This window comes from Pelobates fuscus, chromosome 3 (genome assembly GCF_036172605.1).
Source record: "Pelobates fuscus isolate aPelFus1 chromosome 3, aPelFus1.pri, whole genome shotgun sequence".
Lineage (NCBI taxonomy): Eukaryota > Metazoa > Chordata > Amphibia > Anura > Pelobatidae > Pelobates > Pelobates fuscus.
The window spans coordinates 39,375,873-39,390,468 of record NC_086319.1 but is presented as its reverse complement, the minus strand read 5'-3'; the positions used below and the strand labels follow the sequence as shown (position 1 = coordinate 39,390,468).

Here is a 14,596-nt window from a genome sequence, read left to right as displayed (position 1 = left end):
CAGATTGTGCATATTGACGGGTTAAACGCCCAAATGTTTCACTGTTTTTTTTTTTGTTTTTTTTTTTAAATAATTCTTTATTTTTGTTGTGCATAGTGATAGTACAAACAGGCACGCAATGCCACAACAGCTATTGCAAGCAGTGAGAAGATATAGCAGAACAGTTGCAAGGCATTTCAATAATACTGCACTTTAAAAAAAACAAAAAAAAAACTAAAATAACATTTGTGAGGAACCAAGTGCATTACTGTCCTGCAAGCGTGAGAAGGAAAAACGAGGACAAAACAAACTTATGTACTTAGAGGATGTAATGCTGCTCTAATATAATGCAAGAAGTAGTAATACAGCGTATTGATGAAGATTATTGGCAGCAAGAGGCGAAACGTATACACTGAGCTATGACTAAATAATAGTAACACCCCAAGTAACCCCTTGGCTATCCAGAGGGCATCCATCAAACAATACAGGCTTAAATAACCTCAGCAGTAGCTAAAAAATACTGGGTACAAATAAAAACAATAAGGACAACAATAGTGTGCACAGACTGAGAGCTGCAGGATTTCTGTCAGGTGTTAGAGTGAGGTGGTGCCAAGTAACTAGTGTGTCGGTCAGCCTATGCCTTCTGTGGGCACTAATCCCCGGTGGAATGCAGATCTTCCAGCCTAATATTGTTTAAATAGGTGGGGAAGTGGCATTTTCACGGTGCTCCCATTTAATGGCTCCTCTCTTTGCTGTAGCTTCACTTGTGTTTCATGAGTGCTCTGCCTCCAGGAACGCCTCCGCTGTCTCACACGTGTAGCTCTGATATTAGGTGCCTCGCGTCTGTGTTCACGATGTCGGAAGGAACCAAGAGGTGTCTGGGTGGCCCGTGGAGGATGTGAGTATCGGGGAGCACTCAGTCTCCGCCAAAAAGCATCAAATATGTCATCTAGGTGGGCCAGAAAACATGATGTCCCTTGATGACAAACAGGGTATTTCATGGCAGCTGCCATTTTAGGAGTTTGGATACTTGGATTTTGTGGCTTCGCCACGGGTCTCCTGTAGAGCTACAGGACTCTCAGGGTGAGGACCGGGATCACCCCCGCTGGTACAGAGGTGGGGTTGGGGTAGCAGGGCAGTAGTGTCATGGTGTCTCAGGTCAGCATGCGTTGGGTTGGGAGGACGGCCGCCCCCCCCCCCCCACAACGCTCACTAGGCCTGTCTCACAAGTAGAGGGATTGCCCCGCCGAACAACAGCTGGCGACCACTGGAGGCAACCCCAAGCCAGTCAGTCAGTGAAGGCAACCAGGGAGTGTCAAGCAGATTATTGTGGCTTGCAGGAATCATAAGCGGCGTTAAAAAATCATGTTTCTAATGTGGAGCACTCGGAGAACACGTCCAGTCGCTATTGCAGTCAGGCCTCGCCCCCATGTTTTACAATTTTTTGTTTTTGTTTTTCATTCCTAGCTGCTTTAGATTAGGTGTAGCATATTGTTTTTAACAGATGACAAGCATAAAGACAATAATTTATCAGCCTCTGGCTGCCTATGGAAATACACCTTAGTGGTTTAGAATGTTTTACCAATATTTATTGTGTATTAGAATTGCAAACCCGCTGATAATTTTGTTATCTTCTGTTTGTCAATTGAAATCCCTACCCTGTTCTTATGGGACAATGTTTTATCAATATTAGAACAAAAAATTGTGAAACTCCCTATTTATGAACTTTTTCTTTTCCTGTTTGCAAACCACCAATACACTTCCAGAAGATACTGCACACTCTCGAAAATCATTCACAATAGCTTACAATAAAAATTAAGGGCTGTGTATTAAGTCATATATATATATATATATATTTTTTCTAATTTTAGATGCTGCAAGAAGTTTAAAAGCTGCCCCAGGCACGGCAGAAACATTATTTCAGAAATTGAGAAATAAACATGAATTTACCATTTTGGTGACTTTGAAGCAGACGGCTCTGAATTCTGGTGTAATTCTTTCAATTCATCACTCAGATCATCGGTAAGTAGAGAATCATTTCTTTATTGGTGCACTCAATATACTTCAGTGATAATTATGCTCAAACTTCAAGATTTTTTTATTTTTTTTTTTAGTCTAGCTCTTATATAACTCAAATTTTCAGTATGATTTTTTGAAGCCCTAAGCAGGAAATTCACATCCAATTAATATTTTAATGGAAAATTGTTAATCAACTTTTCTAATAAAAATGGAATATTGTCTTGTTTTAATGCATGGCTTTTTCCTGTGAATAATCTTTTGTTACAGAGCAACAGTGGTCCCCAAACAATCTTGTGTAATCGTATTAAGGGTCAGTTGAGATGTTAGGAGTAGACTGATATTGCCTGGTTATAGAATAGTTTAAATATAAAATAATCCATATCTGCAGCCAGTATTGGAGTGTGAATTGCTGAATTCATTCGTGAGAAAAAAGGCACGTGTTGTACCTTCACACTTGATTGTCACCCCAGTTTAGATCTGACTGACAGCTGATTCTGTTTCCAAGAATGTGGCAAATTAGTTTGCTCCGTGGGTTAACAATATATTCCTCTACTTGAAATGCTGTTTTATGTCAACTTAAACAGTGTTAAAATGGCATTTGTGAATTTTCTCATCCCTATCAGATGCCACACTATTTAGCTTCATCATGACAAAGGAATTAGATAAATTACAGCAGTCCTGGCTCCTATTTTGCCATTATTATTATTATTATTATTATTATTATTATTATAATTATCGCCATTTATATAGCGCCAACAGATTCCGTAGCGCTTTACAATATTATGAGAGGGGGGATTTAGCTATAAACAGGACAATTACAAGAAAACTTACAGGAACGATAGGTTGAAGAGGAACCTGCTCAAACAAGCTTACAGTCTATAGGAGGTGGGGTATAAAACACATTAGGACAGGAAATAGCAATCAAATAAGGTGGAAGTGAAGCAGAGCTGGAGGAGAAAGTAGGGTGCTGCCCTTTAGGCGAGAGCAAGAGACAGGTATGTAAGGTAGAGGTTACTCTGGGAGGCCATAAGCTTTCCTACAGAGATGGGTTTTAAGGCACTTCTTAAACGACTGAAGACTAGGGGAGAATCTGATGGAGGTAGGCAGGCTATTCCATAGGAAGGGAGCCGCCCGCGAGAAGTCCTGCAAGCGTGAGAAGAGATATACCTATGGATCTGTGAAGAGATATAAGAGGGGGCTACAATTGGTCAGTGCTTTATAGGTATGGGTTAGCACTTTGAATTGACTCCTATAGGATACAGGAAGCCAATGTAAGGACTGACAGAGGGGTGAGGTGTGAGAGGACTGAATAGAGAGGAAAATCAGTCTGGCGGCAGCATTCATTATGGACTGTAGAGGGGCAATATGGCTTTTGGGAAGAGGAGAGGGTTACAGTAATCCATGCGGGAAATTATTAGAGCATTGACAAACTCCTTGGTAGCATCTTGTGTAAGAAAGGGGTGGATGTGGGCTGTGTTTTAAGATGGAATCTACAGGATTTGGCAACAAACTGGATGTGAGGCTCAAAGGTGAGTTCAGAGTCAAATATGATGCCAAGACAGCACGCTTGCAAGGATGGACTTATGTAGATACCACTAACTTGAAGGGAGAGCGAAAGAGGAGGATCAGTATTAGGAGGAGGAAAGGCAAGGAGCATGTAGGGGTTAACCTATACTGCTGTTAAATCATATATTATATATATTAGTAATGTATTTAAGGATTTTAGGAATGGATGCCAGCCAAAACATTGACGAGTATTGGGGCCTAGTACAATAATATGTATGATCTGCCTCTGTTAATTAATTTTCTTTAAAGGGACACTACAGTCATCAAAATACTTTAGCTTAATGAAGCATTTTTTGTTTATAGTTTATGCCTCTAAAGTCTCACACCATTTAGAAGTCAAATCACTTTCATTTTTGTTTCTGTTTATGCAGCTCTATCTACACCTCCCCTGACTGTCTGCATGAAAAAAAGTTTCATTTTCAATCAGCTGTTAACTTACTTTAGAAGTTTTTATCTCCTGCTCTGTAAATTGAACTTTAATCACACACAGGAGGCTCCTCCGGGGTCTAGCAAGCTACCTACAGAGCAGAGGGTAAGGAATTCTAAATTAAACAGACTGTGCAATAAATTAAGTATAAACATTAGATGACTCTTTACAGGAAGTGTTTACGAAAACTATGTAGGTCACATGCAGGGAGGTGTGACTAGGGCTGTATAAACAAAGCGATTTAACATTTAAATAGCAGAGAAATGAGCAGTGAAACTGCAGGCTGCAGGCAGCCTGTACATGTCCCATAAAACCTTTGAGTTTCATGTAGATCTTCCCACTCTGGTTTAGACATTACTCAATGGTCCTTGCTGGCTGGCTGCACTTTTTGAAAAAGTATTTTACTGCAGTCAAGCCCATAAGTGTTCTACTACGGGATGCAAGTGTTAATGATGAGATATCAACTTCTCTGCTCCAGTGGTGACATCTTTTTACATGACCATGGCATAAGCTCCTGGCAGTGCTGTGCCTTCTTTTACACGGCACCACTAAGAAGCATCTATATGGCTTCTTTATATAGAGCAATAATAAGATCCCTCCCTACGGCAACACAGGGCTACCATATAACATTGATCTACTGGGAGTATAAGGAATATAGTTAAAGAGAGAATACATATATGAGAGGAGGTATATAGCCAATGTGAGGGGGGGGGGGGAGGAGGAATTCATCAAGGGGAACAAAAAATTCAACTAGTAATGAAACATACAGAAAGAGAGCAGATTAGTAAAGGGAACACGCACATACAAAACATGAGCCAATGGGAGGGACAAAGGGGACAGGGATATATTTATCTGAAAATGCCCTGCAAACCTGGATTTTATAAATCATCACACAGCACCCGCTCCCCCCACCCCTCCATCCGAATATACAGCCCCTCCATCATAATCATCATAACAAAAGTTTTAATGGTACCCTTTTTCCGTTTGTATTTTTAAATGTTATTTCTTATAAAAATTAAATGACAGTTATGGTGCCAGTAGTGCCCTGGTGCCCTTTCCAGTGTAAGTAGTCAAAATGTTTACAAATATTTTGATAACTAACCTGGGGTGCACTTGGTACTCATTGCTGCCTTTCCTTGAAGCAGAAACCCCTGTCAGGAGGGCTGACTCATTGGCTGAGACCTTCAGCTAAGAGCTTGCAGCCGGTAAATGCTGTTCGATAGACTCCAGGTAAATTGTCAAGCAACATTCTTAATCATTTTGACTACCGACACTTTAATTTAGCAGAAGTATGATATATGGTTTTCTTGTCACGAATCTTTATGAACGTGCCAAGCAATTGTTTTACTTGTGAACTCCTGCAATTATCAATAAAAAAGTAAATCAAACATTTTATTAAACGGATATTTATTCCCACATTCAAATATTCATTTATATTCATCTTTTGAACTGTGTTTATAGGGCAAGACCAAGTGAAGTTTATTGTAAATAGCTTACCGCAAGTATTTGATTAGAATTTATAGTGTCATTAGATTTCAAGCAAATCTCATTTAGATGTTTCCTGCTGTTGTTTCACTTACCTTGGAGAATAAAGATTCGGCTGTGCATATTTGTATAATATTTACAAGAAAACTTTTTAAGTGTAAGGGTGTATATGAACAAAAATTAGCACATAATGAACAAGTAAATATATCCATTTGGATATTGTAAGCCAAACATTGATTATCTTTTAATTAACAGAAACAATACACTTCACAAACGCACAAATATTCATAAAAATATATCAGTTGGCTCCTTAGCACAGTCACAGGTCCAAAATCCTTAAAATTAAGCTTCAATGCTGTTTAATTATAATACGCTTTTGCAAGAGGGCTGACCCTTTAGATCTACAGGTCTGCTGATGCACTGGTATGTCAAAATAATACTTGAAACATGACTGCTGATCCCGTACCAGAAGATAACCCCACCTCTCAACCGCCAAACCAGTTGCCCCATCAATAAAGACAATACAGCTCTGTAAAGTGTCACAGGGCAATGGCCACAGCTTTATTGAAATAATGCCAGCTTACACATGAATGGCCTGCCAACTGAAGGGTGAGTGCCCATCAGGCAGATAAAACCACCTGATTGCCAACCAGCCTGCCTCTTGCATTAGGCCCATTCATCATGTGGTGCCTTCCTAAAGCTCAGTCTGTGTGGCTCTTGCTCAAAGCACTGGCTAGGACTACCACCAAGCTGTAAAAGAAGAAAACAGAATACAAAGCACAACAACACAGCAAAACAAACTTACCTTAGCACAAGCAAATGTTGAGGGGGGGGGGGAGGGTCTGTTCATTCACGTTAAATGCTGAAAAGGAGGTGGGAAGAAAAACTGACATTCCTAGACCCCACCCCACAAGATCAATAGTGGTCCTTGGTAGGCATCAAATATCCAGTGCAATCACTTTTAGGGCTCACCTAAGTCAATGACTCAGAGTGCTGGCTGGGTCTTTGAGAAGTGCAACAGGAATGTGAGAGAGCGGTTATGGTAAACGGCACTGATATTGGTGTAGACTAAAACTCTCCCTCGAGCAGGTGATGGGAGCAGGGCCAGTTAGGGAGAGTTTGTGAGAGTTATATCTCCATCTGAATAAATACCCTAGGGCGGGCCGTTGTCCTGCTTTGCACTGAGCCTACACTGAGAGTGGAGATTCATTAGATTACATTGAGAAGGACTAGGGCACTATTTAGACAGCTTTGACATTAACCTTTTTTAAATGGTTTAACCCCTTAAGGTAAGACAGGATCTACAGTCAACATAACTTCACTGATAAAGCTGTTATGGTACCCAGAGTGTTCCTTTAAAGCAATTACAGCAGTTAGGGATTCTGTAGAGAAAAGGAAGAAACTATAAAGAGTCAAAGCTTTCACTCGAACGGGCAGCTGTTATTTCTTTGGTAATAATGTGTGGCTCCGGGATTATACAGATCCTTCTGGAATTGTTGTTCATAGATTTTATATAAGATATGCAGATATGTTAGTGAGGTGACCAATTTTCAGGAGAGAATTAATATTATTTGATGTTATCTTAAAAGGACTAATAGTTCCTTAAAAATGCTTGCTATACCTTTAGTACCTTTAGTAAGATGGTGGATTTAATCGGAGTTGTGTTTGATTTTGGCAGAGCAATAATTTGTCTTTGTTTAATTTTTTTTCCCACCAAAATGGGACAAATGTCTTTATCAATAATTACATACAGCATCCTTTCTAACAGATAATGACCCAATTGACAATATTGATGGAGACTCTAATAGATCTGTGTTTGCTTCTAATTGTCACTTGGTCTGCAATGCGCACATTTTCAACATTTTGCCTTTTTGATGGCTTTGCATCTGTAGATGTTACTTCCTTTTGGAAAATGCTACCATCAGTTGTTTCTAAAAACATGCATTTTGACCACTCGCTGTGGCTTTGTGTTCTTCACTGCTTGTGTATGAGATACTATCATGCATTAAATCATGGAATCTCACAAAGTTTTTTAAATTTAGATGTATAGTTACCTAATACATTAATTTTCTTCAGTGCAGAGACTGTTATTGAAGCCCCCATCACATTTTTGTTTTTTGGGTGCTAGTGCCAATTGCTTTCAGACTTGTTGCTTGCTTTCCACCGACTTGGTCACCCAATGAAATGGGAATTCTAGGAGGAGGGCATGAAAATGAATGATATAAGATTTTTGAAGTGCTATGTTCTTCAGCTGAGAGATGTCCCATCAGTCATTGTTTCATATTCATTATTAGAGGGCACAAAGTACACTGATCTAAAATTGTTATATTTCCTTTTCCTTCTATGTTTCCTTCTACTTGAGTTATCATAAAAGTCTGGCATTCTTCTGACTCTAGAGGAACACGTCCCAAATAACTACTGTCAGATCTTGAACTGCAAGCATTTTTATTACATTGCTTCAAACATGCAATCTTTTACTTTAAACAAAAAATATGCAAGATGCTTATTAAATATACTACAATAACATGGTTGTCCAAAGTGCCCCTGAGGACCATAATGTTGCCAGAAAGGAATTTGCTAATTAGCATCTACTTTACCAATTAGCTTCATACAAGTAAGTAATGCTCTATTAATTGCCCCGAAAACAAAGTATTGTTGCAGCTCTTAAGTATTGGAATTTGACATCCTGCCATAGAGGAGACTTAGAAAATAGTTAAGAGTAAGGTGTTCTATAGATTCTTGCAATTTCTGAAACATCTGACACAAACAAATACTTAACTATATCTACTGCTTACTAAGCCAATAAATAACTATCTCGATCAGAACACAGATTCTACAGTTGTAATCAAAATTATTCAACCCTCATTGAAAATCAGGTTTATTGTCAATATTTACAGACTTTCAGCTGTTTGTAATGAACATACTAAACAAATGTAATTAAAATAGTTCAACATAATGAATGCTTCAATTGGTTTCCCCAAATGCCACTGAAAATGCAACTTAGAATGACTCATAGTTGCTGTTATGACTTGTTGCAAACAAGATGCTTAGCCAGACTCCAGCTTCTGGCAGTGATCCTGAGGAATCTTAGCACATTGCTCATGAGCTATAGTCTCCAGTTCAGTAATATTATTGGGTTTGCGTGCTGCAACCGCTCCTTCAAATCCCACCACCAGAGATTATGGGGTTCAAATCAGGTGATTGTGATGGCCACTGTAGAATTTCTCAGGACTTCTTCTGCAACCAAGCCTTGGTAGAATTTGGTGTACGCTTGGGATCATTGTCTTGTTTGAAGGTCCAATGACGCCCAAGCTTCAGCTTACTCACAGGCTGCATGATGTTTTCATCTAGGATTTCCTGATCCTTCAATGAATCCATCTTCTCGTCCACTTGCCGCAGGATTTCTTTGCCAGAGGATGCAGAGCAGCATCACCAAGCCACCACCATACTTAACTGTAACTGATCCATTGGGCCAAAAATCTCCAGAACTACCAAACTTCCATGGCTTATTTATATAATTTTGAGCATATTAAAGATGACTTTTCTTGTTCTTTTGGGTCAGTAGTAGTGTACATCTTAAAGTTCTAGCATGGAAACCTTCTGTGTTTAATACGCGCCATACTGTTCTCACTGACATTTCAGTGCCAATTGCCACCAAGTCTTGCTGCAAGTATTTTGCAGTCTCTCAAGGGGTTTTCACAACCTGCCTTCTCAGAAATCTGGTTGCAGCCATTGATAACTTCCTTTTTCTGCTTGAGTCAACGCCTGTTTTGAATATCTGTGCTGTTGTGAGGGATTCTATTTCAGGGGTTGAATAATTTTGAGACCAGAGAAGTCATTATAAATTTCATTTTCAGTTGAATGTAAGGGAAATCACTTGAAGCATTTGTTGTGTTGAGCTACTTCAATTGCTTTTCTTTTATTTGTTCGTCGCAAACAGCTGAAAGTCTGTACATTTTGCCAATAAACCTGATTTTCAATGAGGGTTGAATAATTTTGCTTACAACTGTACAATAGAATATCTAGACACTCACGATGAGGTATTTATAGGGGCACATTTTGACAAAGCTCTGGTCACAAATTCTCTTCCTATGACCCCTACTGTTACACCACATCAGATGTAACCATGTTATCTATGGTTTTCTAGCTTCATGCAATGAGAACATTTTAAAATCTACATTTTTAGAATAGAAAATAGATTATATGCCCCATATGGATTTGTTTATGCATACTAGAGATTAAAGCATGTATATTTCAGATGTGTTTCACTGGTCATGTTTTAATATTTTATATCTTGGTACACATAATTACATGCAGTTTATTTTAAAGAAATTGAATTTATGCAGAGGAACAGTGGATGTGAAGGCTTGCTTTTAGTGTTGCAATTCTCTCGCATTTCCCTCGCATTTCCCTTTGTAAGTTGCTGCTCAGTCTGCACGTCTTCCTGGCTCAGTTTATGACTGCAGTAAGGCTTCTTATGACTTTTTAAATCTGATGTTCCTGGCCTTGGTCTGTGTTTGCATGGATTAAGCTAGAACTCTTACTAAAACATGTCTACCCTCTGTATGTCTACCCTCTGCTCAGAGGCGTAACTAGAAACAATGGGGCCCAATGCGAAAATTACCCTGGCCCCTCCCCCCATATGTCTCACCCACTCCCTAGTCCTTATATGTGTCACATTCACGCCCCCTACCCCTCCATGTGTGGCATGGTTTGGGGTGAGTGTGGCATTGTTGGGGGGTGAGTATGATATAATTGTAGGGGTTAATGTGATGGGGTGAGTGTGACAGGGTGAAAGAGAATGAATGTGACTGTGTTGGGGTGTGTGTGTGTGTGACTGTGCGAGAGAAGATGAGTGTGATAGGGTTAATATGGCAGACAGATGGGAGGTGAGTATGACATGGGTGAGTGACAAGATTAGCAGAGATATTGTGAGTGTGGCAGGGTGAAGGGGGGTGACAGTGTGTGTGGGGGTGTGAGAGTGTGGGAATGACATATGCACAGACACACAGGTGCATACACTGACACACATGCAGGTGAACAGACAAACACACACTGACATTCATACATATACACCATATAACACATACAGATACATACATGGACACACATGCTGATACACTGACACACATATAGATAGAGACGCACAGATATAAACACTGACACACATGCAAATACACAGACATATATACACACACTGACACACATGCAGATACACAGAGACACAGAATGACACACATTCAGATACACAGAATTACACTTCTACAGATACAAACACTAACACATATACAGATACACAGACACACACTGACACATGTAGATACAGACAGACATACAGACCGATACACATATAGACACACATGCAGATACACAGACACTTAAGGACAAAAATTCAGATGCACAGAATGACACTCATACAGATACAAACAGTGACACACATACAGATACATAGGGGCGTGCACTGACATGCAGATACACAGACATATAGACACACATGCAGATACACATGCAGACAAACATATACACATATAGACACACATAAAGACACACAAATACACATACACACATACAGATACACACACACACACAAATGCAAAATGTTATTTTTTTTAGTCACCCTCCTGTTTTCTACCTTTTAGCTGCAGTAGCATGGCCAGCCCATCCATAGACCGCGGTGTGTCATCTAACACAGGAGTTCCCAACCTGTAGTGGCGGTGCAGCTGCACCGCATGGGTTGGGAACCTGTGTGAGGATCCATCGGGTGGCCCATGCCCTTAGGGACACTCAATAGAAATGTCCAATGAGGGACCTGGTCGTGCGCTGCGGCGCTTTAACAGCGTGACTGGGCCCCTTCCATCCGCAGGGAGAGCTGAGAGGAAGTGACAGCCTTTCACTTCTTCCTAGCTCACTGACATAGCCAAGTGGGAGGAGGAGGAAGCCGTGAAGATGGGACCGAATCATGCGAGCAGGCACCCAACTCCCACCAGTCACAGCCAGCTGAAGGTAGGAAACCAAAGTGTGGCTTAATCTTTTATTGTTTGTGTCTGTGTGTGTTTATCTCCGTGTGTGTGTAGTGTGTGTATCTGTGTAGTATTTATGTGTGTGTATCTGTGTGTAGTGTGTATATCTGTGTGTAGTGTGTGTGTATCTGTGTGTAGTGTGTATCTCTGTGTGTGGTGTGTGTGTTTATCTGTGTACTGTGTAGTGTCTGTGTGTGTGTGTTTATCTGTGTGTGTGTATCTGTGTGTGTATCTCTGTGTGTAGTGTGTGTGTGAGTGGTGTCTGTGTAGTGTGTGTATCTGTGTAGTGTCTGTGTATCTGTGAATGCATGTGTGTAGAGTGTGTATCTGTGTAGTGTCTGTGCATATGTGTGTGTGTTTATCTGTGGGTAGTATGTATCTCTATGTGTAGTGTATATGGTAGTGTGGGTATCTGTGTAGTGTCTGTGTATCTGCATGTGTGTATAGTGTATAGTGTGTAGTGTGTGCGTTTATGTGTAGTGTGTTTTTCTCTGTGTGTTGTGTATTAATACACATGTATCAGAGCACGCCTCTGTGATTTCTAGGGACATCACAGGCCGGTCGCTTCAGTAGGGCCGCAGCGCTGACCAGAACCCTAAATATATATTGGCTTTGGGTGGCCCTAAGAGATGGGCCCTTCAACACGCGGCCCCGGCGGTAGTACCACACCACAATGTCTGCGGGCCTCCCGGTCGCATGGTTCTGCATGGTAGCTGGACCCCCTGGAATGACGGGCCCGGTCGTGGTACCCACTACCCTCTAACTTAGGGAACTGAATTTGTTTCTTTCCAGCTCTCCTAATTGAACTCCTCTCCCCTTTTGTATATTTTTTTAATTACCTTTATTAGATTATGCACATAAATGAAAAGGGAATTGAGATTCATGTTTTGCTGTACATTACATTGGTTCATCCTCAGTAATTTTATTTGCTTAATTTAGACATGTGCCGTCTTTGACCGAGGGGGTAGTGTTTTACTTGCCTCTGAGTGTTTTATTTATTCATTTCTAATACATCTCGTTCACTCTTGAAACCCTGGGTTAATGTTGCCTTGAATTGCCCAGCTCGGCTGTTTAATCGGGAACTTTTGTGGTTTTCCCTTTGGAAGAGGGGATTGAGGGGAGATCTACTTAATGACTAAGGACTAATCTCAGTCCTTATTGATTTATTTATTTACACCTATTGATGTGGAGGGACAGCAATTAAAAGGTGTACTGAACTTTCAATTAAGCAAGTATGGAGCTAACGCCTTGACTTTGCCTTTTTAAACTTGGTGTATGGGAGCTAAACTTATGTTAATAAAGTGTATATATAGACGTGAAACGCATTCAGAATCACCCTAGAATCTTAGGTTTTTTTTTCTCCCTCCTTCTTTCTCATGAAGATATTTGAAGTCTTGGAAATTTTGTTATCTTTGCATTATACTCTGGTGGATTCATGTCGTGTCTGCACGTGTCTTGGCACAGCAATAATGCTTTCATTATTTCTTTATGCATCTATCTATTTCACCTCTCCTCTTTCCCTTAACTCTATATGTTGAGGTCATAGTCCATGAACCACACATCCTATATGTACTGAGATTGACAAGAAAGTCCCACTTTTTGATACCTGTTGTCAGCAGGGCCCTGGTTCTCAGCTTTCAGGTTTCTGATTGACCATTTCTATATATTCATGCCTAGTGGCTTCTCTAGAAAGGTAGGGACTGGGGGAGCGCACAAGGGGCCTTGCATAGACAGGAAAATTCCGAGTCATTCACTGAATTCCGGGAAAGCAAGGGAGCACATACTGTGCACAAAGGATCATTATTAATCTCTGAAGGAACACCAAGTCGTTTACAGGATGATTTAATTTTTGTTTAATATATTGATGAATTTGCAATTTATGAAATAAAGCTTAAATAAGAGGTGTGCCCCATCCAGGCCTGCAGAGAATCTATTCAATATGCCAGAACAAAGTTTCCAGAAATTATGGCATCATTAAACATGCATGCATTGAGTATTGTTCATGCTGAGGAATTCTTCTCCTGCTCCAGGAAAACAATTGTTTATTGCAAGCTCAAGCACTCCGATAAATACAGCTCAATGACTCAGATAAACTGCAATGGTTTTAACTACAGGTAGGCTTCCTCTGTAGGTACTGGGAGCATTGCTCTAAATTAATATATAGGTTGGTAGATCCTACGGTGTAATTACAATTCTTATATTAAAAATGTTTATTAGCCAGAGGGATACAATCCAAAAACTCTATACTTACATACTGATAATATTGACTCTAGTATTTGGAACAAAATAGAATTATGCATACATATTAAAATATTAAAATATCATTCACACATTAAAATATCTTCAGTTTTGTTAACAATTTTAAGTCAAATTCTAAATTGTCAGAATTCCATTCCAGTGAGTATAATTCTCTGTGGTTAGACACCGACTCTTCATTTGGTCTACTACTGATTAAATCTCCTATAAATAAAATGTATTGTACAGCAAATTCTAGACAGAAATGTTATCATTTCAGTGTTTCATTTCAGTGTTTTGCTAGGTAACTGAGATGCTTTTAAATAAAAAAAATGCTTTGGACAGGCACATACTGTTCAGGTCATGACTTAATTTTTAGGACATCTTTTGGGATATCATTGGGGTGGAGATTATAGAGTTCTATTTTTAATCGAACTTGTTGATATGGATTTTTATTGCTATTTTAAAAGTTGCTATTTTTCCAATTAGCTTCGAGCATATAAGTGATTTTATTATTTCCTAATTATTTGCATGGGTGTGTAGATTTGCCAGTGGGTGTTTAACTCATACTAGGATTCTCTCACGGGGGTCCCTGAATAACAAAACTACAGGTAATCTTACAATACACTGCTTTTTCCCCCCAAGAAACAGAGTTAAATCTCTCGGCAGATTTGAGGATTAGCATGTGATAACGGTTTTCATACTATGGTAAATAAGGATTAACATGTACCACTGTGCCACTAAACACTGCATTTCAAACTGTGACTGAGAATTATTTATCAATAATAGTATCACAAGTCTCAAAAGAATTTGGCACTTTCATGTATTTTGCTGGTTTGATTTAACAACAGTCAAGAAAATGTAA

General features: G+C 39.7%; 1 protein-coding gene across 1 annotated transcript in view; it reads left to right on the top strand.

Annotated features, from left to right (window-relative positions):
* Positions 1 to 14,596, top strand: part of NELL2 (neural EGFL like 2) — a 334,186-nt gene that overhangs the window by 82,979 nt on the left and 236,611 nt on the right. The window contains exon 3 of the mRNA XM_063446945.1: positions 1,851 to 2,001. Within this exon, the coding sequence (XP_063303015.1) occupies positions 1,851 to 2,001 (151 nt within the window). The remainder of the gene's footprint in view (positions 1 to 1,850; positions 2,002 to 14,596) is intronic.